Source organism: Lycorma delicatula, chromosome 9 (assembly GCF_047948215.1).
Source record: "Lycorma delicatula isolate Av1 chromosome 9, ASM4794821v1, whole genome shotgun sequence".
Classification (NCBI taxonomy): Eukaryota; Metazoa; Arthropoda; class Insecta; order Hemiptera; family Fulgoridae; genus Lycorma; species Lycorma delicatula.
Window position 1 is genome coordinate 112,482,730 of NC_134463.1, and position 19,437 is coordinate 112,502,166.

General features: G+C 28.3%; 1 protein-coding gene across 1 annotated transcript; it reads left to right on the plus strand.

The window, feature by feature from the left end:
* On the plus strand, positions 1–9,997 carry LOC142330502 (uncharacterized). The gene is made up of 4 exons (XM_075375805.1): positions 1–97; positions 2,398–2,550; positions 5,815–5,970; positions 7,785–9,997. Exons 2-4 carry the CDS (start codon positions 2,401–2,403, stop codon positions 8,286–8,288), a joined length of 810 nt encoding a protein of 269 aa, XP_075231920.1. The 5' UTR covers positions 1–97; positions 2,398–2,400; the 3' UTR covers positions 8,289–9,997.
* Positions 9,998–19,437: the final 9,440 nt, after the last annotated feature.

A 19,437-nucleotide genomic window follows, 5' to 3' on the forward strand; every position in this document is an offset into this window, starting at 1 on the left:
GATCAACACTCTTACCATTTGTCTGACTTGTTACGGAAACAACTTTGTTTTAATTTCAGTATTATTTATTGTTTGGGGTTGTTATTTGTTTTTCTAAGTAAGTTATTATATAATATTCTATTATAAATTAAAAGAATTTAAGTTTGATTTGTTTTGTTTTTTGTATTGATGAATCGGAAGTATTGGCTTTATGCTGTCGATGTAAATTCATTTGAGTTTGATATAAAATCGTTTACCTAAGCTAGTGTTATAAAAAATTGTAAGATAAATTGTGGACATATTATTATTAGACATTTGTAAATAGTAATTTTCTTGTTATAGCGTTGGAAATTATAATATTTAATTCTATTATTTTCCGATACTAACAAGAACAGTTCATACTAATAGAACAGTAGATAGTTTTGTAATAGACCGTTGACATTTTCTAGTTATAATTAATGGAAAACACATCTGTTTGATGACAACTAATAGCAAATGTCAATCCTTTTTATTAGTTTCAGTTAAAACTAGCTAAAATAAACGGAATTCGGTTACAAAAAACTATTGTGATGCTGAACAAAAATAAGAATTATAAATAATATTTGAAAAAACATGAACATAGTACATAAATATTAATTACTACTTGAGGTTTTCTTTATTTGCCTTTGGTTAATTACATGGTGTGTATCCTCATTACTATCACTTGCCACTGCATGTGTAAAAAATTCTCATCCATTTCTCTTTTTTTCATCAGCAATCAACAATTCTAGTTATTCAGATTTTAAGTAAGGTGTTTACTTGGTATGTAAGAAAAATTATGAGTTAGATAGTGTAACATTTCCTAACTGAACTTAATATCCCTGAACACAAATTTTTACTTGTCCATGAAATAAACTTCGTAATCGCGGTCTGCATATCCAACCATATACCCTTTAATGATGTTACATAAAATTTTCGTCTTTTATGTTCCGGAATCCAAGCAAAACAATCAGTTCCTTCCAAAACATATTAGAAATTTCTATTTTTGCATATAACAGCTTATCAACAATTAAGTTTTGTGTCTAGCATTTAAATATTCATTTGAGTGGTGTTTGTGCTGTTATTGTTTGGTCAGTCATTCGTAATGGGTGATACCACAAATTTGTTTTCATCTGGAGAGTTGACAGATATGTTGTTAATTTATGGTAAAGTAAATAAAGATCTATTTGCCTGCTGTGCATGAATACCAGGAAAGTTATCCAAATCAAGTAGTACCGGATTGTAAAACATTTGAGGCTTTGGAGGGATGGGTTTGAGAAGCAGGTATGCTTAAACCACAATGATAGGTTGCTGGTCTGTGAACATTTTTTAACAAATGCCAACACTGAAGACGCAATATTGAATGCGGTCCTAGTATCTCCCACCTCAAGTACCAGAAGGTTGTCATATCGCTTTCATGTTTCAAAATCAAGTGTGTGGCAAATATTATTGGAGCTACAATTATACCCATTCCATACAACACTTTTACAAGAGTTACTACCTTCCGATTTTGAAACCTTCTCAAACGTTTGAAATTTTGTCAATGGTTAATTAGAAAATGTAAACCTCATACCGATTTTCTAAGTAATATAAAAGTTACTGATGAATCCTGTTTTATAAGAAATGACATTGTAAATTATCGACACACTTGCACTTGGGCAGAAGAAAATTCCCATGAGACTGCTACAGGTCATTTCTAATACACGTTTTTGGTTAATGTACAGTATGATAATGTTATAGTCCCTTTTTTCTTACTGCCAAGGTTCATTGGAGATTGGCACTTGCATTTTTTATTTTGGGTTGGATGAAGTTTTTATTCTATTTTACTTGTATTGGCATACAATAAGGATTGAGACATCATATAATAGAAGCTGAGCTATTGTTAAGAATAATAATGATGCGGTTAGACAGGACATCTGATAGCATCAAACCAATGGTGCTATTAAACATCATCCCAGCTAGCATAGATTCGCTGAGCTAAACTATGCATTGAACAGTGGTGGCCCCATTTAGCAACTGCTTTGAAGAAATGTTTGCAGATTTCATTTAACTGTTTTGATACTAATAATTTTTAGAGAAAAAAACCAAAAGGGATGTGATTTTTATTTTTGTAAGTTGAACAAATTTAGTAAAAAAACACAAATTTAGTAAGTTGATCTTATTAATTTGTGTTTAATTTTTATAGACGTTATTTATATCAATTTTCCCAGAAGCGGAATCTCTATAAAGTTAACTAGAATTTTTGTTTGTTTATTGGGAAATTAACAATATAACAATATTGTTTTATTCCAAAAAAGTATGTTCCGATAAAATGTTTTCTTGTGTTGACTGTTTCCTTGATTTAAGTGAGATACAGAAACCACTTTTATTCAATTTCTTTTAATTTTTATTTTTTTACAGATAATGGATGGGCCAGTAAATAATACTTTTATTAATGAAGCTCTGCTTCTTAATAAAGATATTAAATTAGAGACTGAACAGGATGATGTAGCAGAAATGACATGCTTATTTTTACCAGATCACGTGACTGAAACTGATACATCATTTGAGCATGTAAGCTTTTTTAATTTTCTATTTTGTATGGTTGGCCGACAGGACAGTGAAGCAATATGTTGTATTTATATCTATTTCTGCTGTATATTTTCATTCATGATTTTCAAAAAGTTCTTCGTTCTTTTGTTTTATTTTCGTCTTCTATCTTTTGACCAAATGTGCCATTTTCTCCTCTTTGAAATCCGTGAAACCTGTATTGATGTCCGTTTTTTGCTGTAAATGTAGTTGAAGGTCTTTTTTATGAGCCTGGTAAAAGTTTTGGCTCCTCTTTTTCTGATGGAATATGAGATTTTCTCAGTTTCATTGTGTCTGTAATAAGTATCTTTATTACTTCTTAATCTGCAATCATTTTCTTGTATTCTTATTGCTGCTAGGATTTTCTCAAGTTTTTACTTTGTTTTTGTAATTGGATTTTTTTATCTGATTTCAAACTGAGGATGCACCTGATATTAAACAGATCCTCGGGTTTGATTACCAAATTTTGGTGTCTGATTTTGGCATCTGCTGAGATGTTGCTTATGTTATTATATCTTTTCTTAGTTGGTAGGCTAATTTTATTTTTCTCATTCTTTTTTGATTGGCTTTGCTATCAAACGATTAATTTTGATTTTACTCCCATATATTAAAATTTGTTGACTATTGATTTTCCATGTTTTGTTTTTTGGGACTGGTGACAATAAAAACATAACCTAAAGTTCTAAAAGTTAATGTTACCAGTTAGAATTAATTTACAATTTACATCTTCGTAAGAGTTAATTTACCATTTTTAGTGACTTAGATACAGTGTAACTAGTTATTTATTGAAGGATAACTTTCTATCAAAATATTGACCTACGTCTTTAATAGAAAATACCTTCAGTAACGGAGTATTATTCAGTAAATAATTATATGAACATTAGCAAACCTTCCAAATTAAATATGAAAAAAAAATTATATTAGAAGAAATGATATTTAAGTTATATTATTTTTGTACAGAATTCAAATTGATATAAACTAGTAATTGAATATAAACTAGATTTTGATAAGCTTAAATAATTTCATATTATCCACAAATAATAAAGATTGTGAATAGTGTATAATTAAACTAATCTCACTTATAAATACTAGAAAAACTGGAGAGCTTAAATGTGTGCCTTGCCTTACGCTAGATCTAAGATAAATAGGCTTAGAGATGAAATTATCATTTTTTATATACTGGATTCTTTTTGAACAAAATTAATCTATCAAAGACAATTTATTGTTAAATCCACTCGCACTCTTTTCTAATAAGTAATTTGATATTAACTACATCAAATGCACAACAGAAATCAGTATAAATTTCATCAATTTAATAACCACATTGATTCAACATTATTATCCATATATACACAAAAGTTCATTTGTGTAGATTTACATTTCAAAAAACCATGTTTTTCAGGAATAACGAATTTCTTTATAAGAGGTGTAATTTTCATGCAAACTACCTTATCTAAGAGTTTGGCAAAAACGTTGCATTTGCTGATAGTGCAATAATTATGGATATCACAGTTTTTAAATAATGGGCATATGTAGCAAATTTTCCAAATGCTATAAGAAGCAAGAGTATTTAAAGAACAATTTAAGAGCCTAGTTAAAAACTGTACAAAAAGCCAGAGAATTTTTTCACTAAAAGAAGATGAATATTTTGCTGGGCCAATCAAAAAATTATAATTAGTCAGTAAATGACTTTAAAATCATTCTCAGTATAATTTTTACTGTAGCAGTCATTACAATTAAATGTAATTTCAGTTGGAAAAATCATTGGTAGTTTCAAAATCCATATTAGATGGAGAAGATCTTTCGTCAATTTTGTTAGCATATAAATAATCTTTGGAATCATTAAATAAAGATTCCTCAACTTTAACAGTATAATTTAATAATAAATCTTTACAACTAAGAATATTACATACACTTTGTTGTTAAATAATTCTTAATAATTAGTAGATGTACATTGTATCATTTAGTAAATGTTGAATCTTACAATATTAATATTTTTATAATCCGTGAAATATTTACGAGAGATAAGGTTAGAATTCTTAAGACAACATTGTTATCATTAACGTTGTTTATCATTATAAATGATATATTTATAATGATAAAAGATTTCACCATGAGCAATATTAACACTAATGTCAGTAAGATTAGAAAAAACTAAATCATGAGAATTACCGCAAGAGTTATAACAAATTATTTGATTGTAAAACATAATTTGTAGAAAAATATGTAAAGTGAGTAGCAACATTTTTAACATTTAAGTTTGGATGATAACATTTTGCAAAAGAAACCTTTTGTAGGTTTCCCAGTACAAAACCTGGCACATTAAAGTTACCTAGTAATAATAATATAACTGTGGCTGCACTGTTAATATTTCTGGTAAGTGAATTAGAAATTTTTTAAATTTTTTTTTAATTTTTTAATTATACAAAAAATCATAAAATATTAACTTTGTAGTATTCATTAATTGTTTTTTATTACAGCAAATAGATTTACTGGGATTGATGAAACAATTTGTAAAGAGTGTTTTAAATATATATGCTATATGTTTCCACAGCTGACAGAACCGAGAGTGAAAGAAGGTATTTTCAATGGTCCAGATATTTGTAAACCTTTTGAAGACGAAGTCTTTCAAAACAAAATAAAGGACATTGAAAAAGAAGCTTGTGAAGCATTTAAATAAGACATAAAGAAATTTTTTGGGAACAATAAGAACCCAAAATTTAATTGTATTGGAAGTCATGCTAATGAAATTCCAAGACTTGGGGTTGTTGATGAGCTAATGAGCTAGAAGGTCCATTTTCTGCATTCTTATATTAATTACTTACTCGATAATCTTGGTGTTCTAAGTGAAGAACAGGTTGAAAGATTTCATGTAGATATAAACAAACTGGAACACACTAATGAAATGGAAGGCAGAATGTGAACCTGATTGCAGGGTACTGTTAGTGTTTCCACATAGATGATCCGCAAGCTGACTACAATAGAAAATATGACTTGATAAGTGTTGAAAGGAAGAAAAAAGGCAGTAGAAGTCTGTAGAGGAAAAATAAAATAACCGCGTATGGGTAAGAAAAATAATGTTACTTGACAGAAAAAATAATTGGAGCCATATTTGAAATCATTGCACAAAATAACATAAAAATCAGTTATCAGATTAAAAAAATTCAGATTTAATTTTGTTGACCTGCTTTATACAAATAATCGTAAAATATTTACTTTGTGTCATTCATTTTTTGTTTTTTATTACAGCAAGTAAATTTACTACAACTGAAAGAGGAACCGTTTGATATGCAACTGAAAGAGGAACCGCTTGATATTACTGATGGTGATATTGAAAAAGATCCTTTAGCAATTGAAGAGACCAACTTAGTTAAATCTGAAAATTTAAAAGTTGAAAATGAAGAGGTAAAGGTGTTAGATTTTACATACAGTGGAACATCAATTATTCAGATTGACCTTTGCATTGCCAAATCTGGATAATTTAAAAAGGTTTATCATATATAGTGGACATATTATTCTAATGTTTAATGGGTAACACACTAAGTAAATATATATATATATATATATGTATATAAAAATAAATTTATTTTTGTAAAATTAAAAAATTTAAATTAAATTTAAATTTAAATTTTTAATTTAAATTTTAATTTAATTTAATTAAATTAAAAAAAATTTATGTTAGAAGAAATGCTATTTAAGTTACATTATTTTTGCACAGAGTTCAAATTGTTTTGAAGTAATTGAATATAAACTAGATTTTGATAAGCTTAAATAATTTCATATCCACAATTAATAAAAAATGTGAATAGCATATAATTAAACTAATCTCACTTATAAATACTAGGAAAACTGGAGGACCCAAATGCATGCCTTGTCTTATGCCAGATCTAAGATAAATAGGCTTAGAGATAAAATTATCATTTTTTGTATATGGGATTCATTTCGAACAAAATTAATCTATCGAAGACAACAATTTATTGTTAAATCCACACGCACTAGGTTTTCTAATAACTAATATGATATTAACTATATCAAACACACAACAGAAGTCAGTATAAATTTCATCAATTTAATAACCATCATTTAGTGATTCAACATTATTATCCATATATACACAAAAGTTCATTTGTGTAGATTTACATTTCAAAAAACCATGTTTTTCAGGAATAATGAATTTCATTATACGAGGTGTAATTTTCATGCAAACTACCTTTAAAAGTTGAAAATGAAGAGGTAAGGGTGTTGGATTTTACATACAGTGGAACACCAATTATTCAGATTGACCTTTGCAATGCCAAATCTGGATAATTTTAAAAGGTTTATCATATATAGTGGACATATCATTCTAATGTTTAATGGGTAACACACTAAGTAAATATATATATATATATATTATATATGTATGTAAATAAAAATAAATTTATTTTAATAAAATTAAAAAGAAATTTGGAACATTTGTACAGTGTAAGGAAAAAGAGGTACAATCATATGGTTGAAAAAATACAGCGTGTAGGAATTTGCTTTATAATTAGTTTTACAAAAGCCAAAATATATATATATATATATGTTTTTGCTAAATGAATTATAAAAAAATCAGGTGAAACCTCAGACTGGTTTACTAATTTTTTTTTTTTTTTTTTTTTTTAAGAAACTTGGCATAAATACTTTTCTTATTCATTAGAATATCCACTAATTCATCAATAAAGAAATAAGCTGAATAAAGATTATACACTGTAGGTGTAATCAATTGGGGAAGTTTATTCCTGGAGCAGGAACAAAACATTCTGCACTAATGTACGAATAGTTTACGACTGGCAGCAGCAGATAAGATTAGTAACATATAACCAATAACGGTGCTAACAGAAGCATTGTTAAAGGTGACACTCAAATAACTGCAGTTCTAGCTTTCTCAGTTTGGTTTTAAATTGCTCACCTATGTATGTGAATATATTCATATATATATTTAAATATTGTTGGATATTCCTCCTCGTCTGATCCAACATCCAAGGAAGCATTGTTCAGAAACATGGTAACATCTTGATAACGTTTGGTGGAGCACCATCTTGTTACATACTGAATCCTGAATAAATCTGAGGAACAGTAAAGTTCTCAAGCATGTCGGGGAACAGAGTTTTGTTCCATCATAATCTGACATTGACTTTTGATGTGTCCCTTTTATTTTCAATTGTAATTATTTGTTTTTTTTTTTAATTTTACAGGTTACTATTGATAATGGAACTAGAAGTCCTACGTTAAAATCACATTTAAATATTCATACAAAAGAGAAAGGTTATGTTTGTAACTTCTGCCAAAAGGTTTTGAATTGTTCTACTAGTTTTAAGAGACATCATAATATTCATACAAAAGAGAAAAAATATGTATGTAAGTTCTGCCCAAAGGTTTTTTATATTCCTTCTAGTTTAAAGAAACATCTTAATATTCATACAAAAGAGAAAACTTATGTTTGTAACGTTTGCCAAAAGGTTTTGAATTGTCCTTCTAGTTTAAAGAGACATCTTAATATTCATACAAAAGAGAAAAATTATGTTTGTAACTTTTGTCAGAAGTCTTTTAATCATAAAGAAGTTTTAAAGGCGCATCTTAATATTCATACAAAAGAGAAAAGTTATGTTTGTTACTTCTGTCAAAAGGCTTTTAATAATCTTTCTAATGCAAAGAAACATATTAATAATTTACACCACAAAGAGAAATATTGTTTATAATATTTATCAAAAATCTTTTAACAAAAGTTATACTTCAAATTAGGCAGACATCTTAATAATATCCATATTAAAATATAATTTACAACAAACTTATAACAAGAAGTTGACATTACAAGTATAACAAAATTTATCTAATGTTTATCATTAGATGTGTATCTAATCATTGAATGTGGTGGTTGATCGTTTAAGGAATAATAATTATTGAAGGAATTATCAGAAATTAAAAGTTTAGCAGTTTTATAGTATGTAAGCCTTAACACATAAAGTCAACTAGAATGAGGTTTAAAAATTTAACTTTTGGCTTAGTTAAAAAAACTTTTTAACATGTTAGGTATTCCATGAGAAATTGAGATGAAATGGAAATTTGTAGAATGTGAAAAATGCCATTCCTTACCAGGATTCGACCCAGAACATGTAGATGAATGGCCAAGACACTACAATTCTCACCACAGAGGCCAGCCAAGGCTACAAAATGCTTAAAGAAAAAAAAATTTAGATTTATATATTACCTTAGTTTATAATATGCTGATAATGTTTATGAACATTTTAAGTCCAGAATTATGCCGATCGGATAATTTGGTTGATGTTTATGGATTCAACCAGTTCAGAAAATGAGATGTAGAGACAATGTGTGTAAAATTCACAAGTGAGAGTTGTTTTTGACTTTTTTTCTCAAATGCATTTTCACAAGTAACACTGATCTTGAATGATTATAAGCCTCGTTCTGATTTTGTATTAAAGTTTACTTCATGTCACATTTTAGTAATGTTTTCAAATATTAAAAGCAAACAAAAAGTGTATAATCTGATATCTTTGTCTGTTATCAATATTGATCTCAAAATCTTTCTTAATTTTTAGTTTATTACTAACATACTTGTAAAAAAATAACTGCTTCTTTCATGTATCAGTTTCTTTAAAAATGTATTCTTTTATTGTTATCGCCTGGATTTGAATTATTTTCCTTTTTTTCCTTGCCACTGACATACATTGAAGCACTCAGTTTCATTGGTTTCCTCTATTCTTTTATCCTGTATCTGGAACAGAATTAAAAGTGATCAGAGTCAACAGATCATACTACCTTATGCCTTTTTTGATTTAATCGTCTACAATTCTGAATAATTTTAAAATGTAAAATGTAATACATAACTCTTCCATTTCACCAAGTTCTCTACAACTTACTAAAAGACAGGTTATAAAAGAAGAGATATTCCTCTGTAATATTAATTTCTATTTTGTCTCCTTTTTTGTGTAGAGTATGTATTAGTGGAGACTGCCTTTCTTATGAGATTTTTCCGTCTTCCAAATGTATTCAAATAATTTCTCTAATAGATCATACATTAATTAAATTGTTATAATTTTACAAGTTACACCATTATTGAGTCCTCATGGGGGATGCTTTCTTATTTTTTAGATATATGATTAAATATTCTTTTTCTTGTTTATTCAGGGAATTTGAGTTTTCTAATTTATTTACTGGTTCCAAACAGTTGAGCTTTTCTTTGGTATTTTGCAGTTTTAATAGGTCTTCAAATTGCTAAAATTTTACTATCGCAAGTTTATATGACTTATATTTAAAATTTTTTTTTTAATATTATCTGTACTTAGTGTTTTAGAAAATAATTTTCTTGGAGAAATAGATTAATTTATTGTAATAAAAAGTGCAGTATATTTCAATTTCAGTTTTAGAAATACATTTATAAGGTATAAATTGTGTGTTTTTATGTGGTGTTAATAAATAAAATTTTTTTCATAATGTAGAAGATTTTAGAGTAGTTTGATTTTATAGTATATCTGTGTAGTCAAAATTTGAACAATCACTTAAATGTTTAAATAGATTAAAGTTTATATATACATATTTTATTTAAAAAATTGTACTTTTATCTAATAAACAAATTTCTACAGAAAACAGGTTTATTTTTATTTAAAACATACAACATTCTATTTGTAAAAACTAATTAATGTAGTCTAGTGTGTCCAGATGCAAGTTTATTATTTATCTTGTACTATCATGTTATTTTTGTATGATGCATCTCATGCTGTGTGGTGAGTAGGTAATTTGTAATTTTAATTCACATATAAAAGTCATTTATATGCCTGCAAATACTACATCACTGATAACAGTAATTCAATCAAGGATTTATTTTCCTGAGTTTTACTATTTAACTGAGTTAATCTTAAACAATTAAATTTTATCTGTAAGCCGCATATATATTTTTTTTTAATTTCAACTCATTAAAAGTATTTATATATTTTTTTCTTCTCAACCTTCTGAAGCCAGAAGGTTAAGAAGGTAGGAATTACTTCAGAAGGTGAATAAGGGTGATATGCATGAGTGTAAATAAAGTGTAGTCTTGTACAGGCTCAGGTCGACCAGTTCTGAGATGTTTGGCTAATTGAAACCCAACCACCAAAGAACACCAGTATCCACAATCTAGTATTCAAATCCGTATAAAAGTAACTGTTTTTACTAGGACTTTAACTTTTGAACTCTTGACTTCAAAATCAGCTGATTTGCATAAACGCGTTCACCACTAGATCAACCCGGTGGTTAAAAGGATTTATAATTAGAAAATTTATCTTAAACTAATTTCTCTAAGGTATAAATGACAAAAAATGACAATTATTAAAAACGACAAATAATTAAGCTGACATCAGTGTCAAATTGGACAGGATAAAATCAATAATTTAAAATAACATATCTTGTACCGTACCTTATTTTTGAGGGTCATTCATTCTTTTTTTTTTTTTTAATAATCGATAGTTATGATTTATATTTACTGTGATGTTTTTGCTAATATGCGCACAGTTACTACTTACATAGACACACAAAAACATTTTGTTTTTAAAAATTTTTCGTTCTATTATCACAAAAAAAATAATGAAAACAATAAATAATTAGTTAATACCTTTCAAATAAACTTTATAGTATTTTGCATTATTAAGTCTAGTTTGCATTATTTTGAATAATATTGGATAAATTAACCTCCTTTCTTTCCACCAAGAGAGAGGATTTTGTGTTCTTGAGATGAGCGGTACATTTATATATTTATCTAGCTCTAAAATTCCTGCTGCTGTTGGGTTTGAATTAGTTAAAATTGGCGTTACTTTTTTATAAAAATCTTCCCATGCAGTTGAAATGGAGGGTTCAATAATTTCTTTTTTGGTTTCAAACCTATCGCCTTGTTCGATCTGAACACTGAACTTTCTGTGAAAGTTTTGTGTAAGCATTTTGGTAAGATGCTTCTTCTTGAAAGTGAGGATCTAATAGCCTGCTTTCAAGCAAAATATTATTTTCAACATCATATCTATGTTGCAGTTGGTCTAACATCTTGTTACATACTTTAACGATTTCAGAATTCTGAGTAAAAGATTTAATGTTAAGTACATGTCTTGTCATCGCTCACGCCAATAAACAGATTTTTGAAAAAGTGGTGCAGTTTTTTTAGAACTTATTTCAATAGTTATCTCTTCAAACATTTTCAATAATTTGCACATTTCAGCTATAACTTTCCACTCATCAAATGAAATATTATTTAGAATAGGATTCACAAAAGCGATAGTCGAAATTAGTGGTCGCTGCATGTTTTGCAGTTTGGAGGCAGCATGAGAACTTCATTTAAAAAATTCGACAATTGCCTTCGATTTTACCACAACTGTTTTTACTTTAGACACTGCTGCTTGGACAATTAAATTAATTGTATGCGCTAAGCAAGGAAAATTGCGTAGCTGACAATTGCGAATAGCAGCTTTTAAATTTGCTGCATTGTCACTAATAACCGCTCCTATTTTGTCAGTAATAGCCCATTCATTGAATTTACCTTGTAAGTTAATGGCAATGTTTTCAGCCTTGTTGACTGCAGATTTCCATACAAGTAAGTAATTAGGTTTTTAAATTGCATTCATGGTCAATGAAATGGATAGTTATGGCCATATAATTATTACTTGAAACTGATGTCCAACTGTCAGTGGTTATTGCTCATGCTTCTATATTATATGACTTACAAATCTCACAAGAAATTCTATCACATAATTGTGGAATTAAACTAATTGTAATTGTTTTCCGACAAGGAAACGAAACCCCAGGGTTTAACATATGAACAAACTTCTTGAATTCTTCATCCTCAACGAGTGAAAGAGGTTGATATTCATTAGTTATTAACCGAATTAAATGAATATCTAACGCTCGGCTTTTACTTTGAGGGACAGGTTTTGTAACAAAGGAAGTAAGGTACAACTGTGTTGGGTTTTTTTTTAGGACAAAGATGTTATTGCAAGCACAGAAGAAGGATTAGGCGAATCAACAAGGTTTGTTAATTTAAGGGCTAATTGCTGTGATTCATTTGGTTCAGTCGCAGTAGACGTAGTAGGATTTAAGTGATAATGCATTTCTGAAACATAATCAGGACTAGAATTTTTTTGTCTTGAAATATCAACTGCTGGGTGTTTAATTTTAATATGACGAGATAGATTACTAGTCGTCCCACCGGCATAGGATACTGAACTACGACAAAAATTACACAAAGCTTTTCCAGGGCTTGCTTCGGAAAAGCAAGTTCAGATGTGACTTCTTTTTCTGCAGCTCATGTTAATTTAAAAACAAAATATTCTTTTTTAAAAGTGCTTATAAAATATCTACTTGTGTAGAAATAATGATTTAAAAAAATAATACCGATAAACATTTAGAAAAAAAATCGTCTTCTGATTATGTAACGTAAAAAAATCTTACGAAATTGAGTAGGCCCAAATAAAAAAAATATAAACCAACTCTAAATAGAATACGCAAAGATTATTCACCATGAAAACAAAATCGTCTGTTGTCTTTTATCCGTCTACTAAGAATAATTGTAAAACATATCTCGAGCATGACAGTATGCGCAAAAGAACGAGGCAGTAATTAATATTGTGCAACATAGCTTCCCGCCCTATCCATTTCATTGTTAAGAATCGGTTTCTCCTGCAAACCGATTCTCGATTCTTTCGTTCAGTATAAAGAATCGAAGGAACGACTCATTCACGAATCTTCCCATTACTGTTGATCAACACTCTACCATTTGTCTGACAGGTTGTTACAGTAACAACTACATTTTAATTTCGGTATTATTTATTGTTTGGGGTTTTCATTTGTTTACCTAAGTAAGTAATTTTATACTATACTAATATAAATTAATGGAATTTAAGTTTGATTGTGTTTTATATTGATGAATCGGAAATATTGGCTTTATCATGTGGATGTAAATTCATTTGAGTTCGATGTAAAATTGTGTACTTAAGCTAGTGTTATTAAAAAATTTCATCAAAAATTGTGGGCATATTATTATTATTAGACATTTGTAAATGGTAATTGTCTTCTTATTGCATTGGAAATTATAATACTTCTTTACTTATTTCATTATTTTCCGATACTAACAGAACAGTAGATAGATTGTTGAATATTTCAAGTTATAATTAATGGAAAATACATCTGTTTGACGACAGGATTGGCATTTGCTAATAGCAAATGCCAATCCTTTTTATTAGTGTCAGTTAAAACTCGCTAAAATAAACTGAATTCGGTTACAAAAAACTACTGTGATACTGAACAAAGTAGTATTATTTACAAGCCATTGCATACACTATAATGTAAGGCGTTTATAATATGCATTTTAGGACATGATAATGTATAATTTTTGTGACTACATAATATCTTAAACTATTGATTCTATTAAAAATTGTCTGAAATTAAATACAATCTCACAAAAATAAGAAACATAGTACACATACCCTGGTTAATTACATGGTGTCCATCCTCATTATTATCTGTTGCCACTGCATGTGGGAAAAAATTCTCATCCATTTATTTTTCATCAGGAATCAACTCTTCTAGTTATTTAGGTTTTAAGTAAGGTCTTTACTCTGTATGTAAGAAAAATGATGAGTTAGATTATTGTAATGTTTCCGATCTGAACTTAATATCCCTGAACACAAATTTTTACTAGTCCATAAAATAAACTCCGTAATCGCAGTCTCCATATCCAACCATATACCCTTTAATGATATTGCATAAAATTTTCGTCTTTTATGGTCCAGAATCCAAGCAAAACAATCAGTTTCTTCTAAAACGTATTTCATCTGGAGAGTTGTCGGACATGTTGTTAATTTACGGTAAAGTAAATAAAGATATATTTGGCTGCTGTGCATGAATACCAGGAAAGTTATCGAAATCAAGTAGTACCGCATTGTAAAACATTTGAGGCTTTGGAGGGATGAGTTTGAGAAGCAGGTATGATTAAACCATGATTCATTGCTGGTCCGTGAAAATTTCCTAACAAATGTCAACACTGAAGAAGCAATATTGAATGCGGCCCAAGTATCTCCCACCTCAAGTACCAGAAGGTTGTCACATCGCTTTCATGTTTCACAATCAAGTGTGTGGGGCAAATATTATTGGAGCTACAATTATACCCATTCTATATAAAACGTGTACAAGAATTTTTACCTTCTGATTTTGATGAGCGTATGAAATTTTTGTCAGTGGTTAATTAGAAAATGTGAACATCATACCGATTTACTAAGTAATATTCCAGTTACTGATGAATCCTGTTTTATAAGAAATGACGTAAATTATTGAAACACTTGCACTTGGGCAGAAAAAAATTCCCATGAAACTACTACAGGTCATTTCCAACACTTTTTTGGTTAATGTGCAGTATGATAATGTTAAGGTCTCTTTTTTCTTACTACCAAGGCTCATTGGATATTGGTACTTGCATTTTTTATTTTAGGGTTGGATGAAGTTTTTATTCTATTTTACTTTTATTGGTACACAAAAAGAATTGAGACATCATATAATAGAAACTGAGCTACTGTTAGGAATAATAATGATGCGGTTAGACAGGACATCTGATAGCATCAAACCAATGGTGCTATTAAACGTCATCCCAGCTAGCATGGATTCGCTGAGCTGAACAATGCATTGAACAGTGGTGGCCTCATTTAGCAACTGTTTTGAAGAAATGTTTGCAGATTTATCATTTAACTGTTTTTATACTAATAATTTTTAGAGAAAAAAACCAAAAGGTATGTGATTTTTATTTTTTTTATTTTATTGTTAAGTTTTATATTTTTTTTTTCATTTACATTATGTTGTACAAACATTTATGAAAATTTTTCTGTTTCAAATTGTATCACTTTTCAGATATAGTTGGTGTGTTTTGTTTTTTATTAAAGTTGAACTTCCTAAATTTGTGTTTAATTTTTATAGATGTTATTTACATCAATTTTCCCAGAAGTGGTATCTCTGCAAAGTTAACTAGAATTTTTATTTGTTTATTGGGAAATTAATAATATTATTTTATTCAAAACCAAAAAAAGTATGTTCCGATAAAATGTTTTCTTGTTTGATCTGTTTTCATTGATTTAAGTGAGATACAGAAACCACTTTTATTCAATTTCTTAGATCAAAAACCATTAGGAAACATTATATTTGGCCTTCAATTTGTACCCCAAGAAATTTAGTATGGTTTAATTTGACAGAGGAATCAGAAATAGAGGCTAAATTTTTCGCAAGCTGAATCTTGATAGCAAATTGTTTCTGATCTATGTTTACATAAAATTTTTTTCTTATTTTTGGCTATAGAATCATGTTTTCAGAGATTGCCATGCAATTTTGAATCATATGTATTTACCTTAGTAAGGTTCATCAGCTTAATGGTTCTATTTTTTAATAGTTCTTGTAATTTCCTGTTTGTTAGTTTCACTTCATACTTAATCCATCTCAAAAACAGAATTCAAATATTTTAAAATAGTATAACAAGATGTTAAAAATTTCAGTTCAATGATTCAAATTTTTATCATCTTAAATCACATTGTTTATTTATGTTAAAACAGATTTAAACAGAACTGCATCTATTATTTTGGAAATATGTAAATAGCTTGATTCATCATGTCATCACTACTCCCAACATGAAATTTCTGAAATCATTAAGTTACCATGGCTTCCAATTCAATGAATCACTGAGCTAAGGGCTGTGTCACATGAACTCACAAAGAGATTTAATGTGAGCAACATATGGCGCAGATTGCAATCAGTGTGTTAATATTATTCGCCTGTTCTTGTATTTATAATTAATAAGAAAGGTTGCATCTGTATCAAATGTAATCGCATTCAAGCTATCATAAAACAAACCAAAAACTATCATTAAGGAATTATAGGAGACAGGTGTTTACAGTATTTTTTTTTCTATTAGGCGTATTCATTATAATTTTTTTACAGATAATGGATGGGCCAATAAGTAATACTTTTATTAATGAAGTTCTGCCTCTTAATAAAGATATTAAATTAGAGACTGAACAGGATGATGTAGCAGAAATGACATGCTTATTTTTACCAGATCATGTAACTGAAACTGATACATCATTTGAGCATGTAAGCTTTTTTTAATTTTTTTTTTGTATTTTTGGCCAACAGGATTGTGAACCAATTTTTTGCATTTATTTCTATTTCTGCTGTATGTTTTCGTTCCTGGTTTTCAAACAGTTCTTCGTTCTTTTGCTTTATTTTCGTCTTCTGTCTTTTGACCAAATGTGCCTTTTTCTCCTCTTTGAAATCCTTGAAACCTTTATTGATCTCCTTTTTTTCTGTAAATGTAGTTGATGGTCTTTTTTATGTGCCGGGAAAATGATTTGGCTCTTTTTCTGATGGAATAAGAGATTTTCTCGGTTTCATTATGTTTGTAATAAGTATCTTTATTACTTCTTAATTTCACCTAAATCTTTTAATAGAAAATGCATTCAGTAATGCAGTATTATTCAGTAAATAATTATATCAACATTAGAAAACATCCAAATTAAATATGAAAAAAAAATTTATGTTAGAAGAAATGCTATTTAAGTTACATTATTTTTGCACAGAGTTCAAATTGTTTTGAAGTAATTGAATATAAACTAGATTTTGATAAGCTTAAATAATTTCATATCCACAATTAATAAAAAATGTGAATAGCATATAATTAAACTAATCTCACTTATAAATACTAGGAAAACTGGAGGACCCAAATGCATGCCTTGTCTTATGCCAGATCTAAGATAAATAGGCTTAGAGATAAAATTATCATTTTTTGTATATGGGATTCATTTCGAACAAAATTAATCTATCGAAGACAACAATTTATTGTTAAATCCACACGCACTAGGTTTTCTAATAACTAATATGATATTAACTATATCAAACACACAACAGAAGTCAGTATAAATTTCATCAATTTAATAACCATCATTTAGTGATTCAACATTATTATCCATATATACACAAAAGTTCATTTGTGTAGATTTACATTTCAAAAAACCATGTTTTTCAGGAATAATGAATTTCATTATACGAGGTGTAATTTTCATGAAACCTCAGACTGGTTTACTAATTTTTTTTTTTTTTTTTTTTTTAAGAAACTTGGCATACATACTTTTCTTATTCATTAGAATATCAACTAATTCATCAGTAAAAAATAACTGTAATAAAGAATATACACTGTAGATGTAATCAATTGGGGAAGTTTATTTCTGGAGTAGGAACAAAACATTCTGCACTAATGCACGAATAGTTTACGACTGACAGCAATAGGTGAGATTAGTAATATGTAACCAATAATGGTGCTAACAGAAGCATTGTTAAAGGTGACACTCAAATAACTGCAGTTCTAGCTTTCTCAGTTTGGTTTTAAATTGCTCACCTATGTATGTGAATATATTCATATATATATATATATTTAAATATTGTTGGATATTCCTCCTCGTCTGATCCAACATCCAGGGAAGCATTCTTCAGGAACATGGTAACATCTTGATAAAGTTTGGTTGGAGCACCATCTTGTTGCATACTGAATCCTGAAAAAATCTGAGGAACAGTAAAGTCCTCAAGGATGTCGGGTAACAGAGTTTTGTTCCATTATAATCTGACATTGACTTTTAATGTGTTCCTTTCATTTTCAATTGTAATTATTTGTTTTTTATTAATTTTACAGGTTACTATTGATAATGGAACTAGAAGTCCTATGTTAAAATCACATTTAAATATTCATACAAAAGAGAAAGGTTATGTTTGTAACTTCTGCCAAAAGGTTTTGAATTGTTCTTCTAATTTGAACAGACATCTTAATATTCATACAAAAGAGAAAAATTATGTTTGTAATTTCTGCCAAAAGGTTTTTAATTCTTCTTCTAGTTTAAAACGACTTCTTAATATTCATACAAAAGAGAAAAATTATATATGTAACTTCTGCGGAAAGGTTTTTTACCATCCTTCTAATTTAAAGAAACATCTTAATATTCATACAAAAGAGAAAAATTATGTTTGTAACGTCTGTCAAAAGGTTTTTAATCATATTTCTAGTTTACTGACACATCTTAATATTCATTCAAATGGAAAAAATTATATTTGCAACTTCTGTCAAAAGTCGTTTAATCCTAAAGAAGTTTTAAAGGCACATCTTAATATTCATACTAAAGAGAAAAAATATATTTGTAACTTTTGTCAAAAGTCATTTAATTGTAAAAATAATTTAAAGACATATTTATATTCATACAAAAGAGAAAAATTATGTTTTTAACTTCTGGCAAAAGGCTTTTAATAATCTTTCTAATGTAAAGAAGCATATTAATTTACATACCAAAGAGAAAAACTGAAACATTTCTCAGAAATCTTTTAATGAGAGTTATACTTTAAAATAGACAGTCATCTTAATATATCCATATTAGAAAATCGTTACTACCATTAAAAAGCTTGCATTAAGAATTTTTATTAAGGGAAAAAATAAAGCATTCTTTAAGTGTGCATAATTTAAAACAAGTTTAACAGAAATTATCTAATGTTTATAATTTAATGTTAAATTTTTCTTATTTCTATATATGTTACAATTTTAAAGGTGGGGAGGCTTCTGCTGCTTATGCCTGAAACATAGTCAGTTTTAAAGAAATTTGTTTATTTCGTAATTTATTTATATTTATTGAGTAAAAAAAGAAAATTGCCAAGTTTTATGATCAATGCAAAGGTAAGAAGAACTGAGCAGTCAAGGTATCACTCAATGTGACGGTTGATGGTGTAAGGAATAATAATTATTAAAGGAAATATTAGAAATTCAAAGTTGAGCAGTTTTTTAATAATAGGTAAGCATCTACA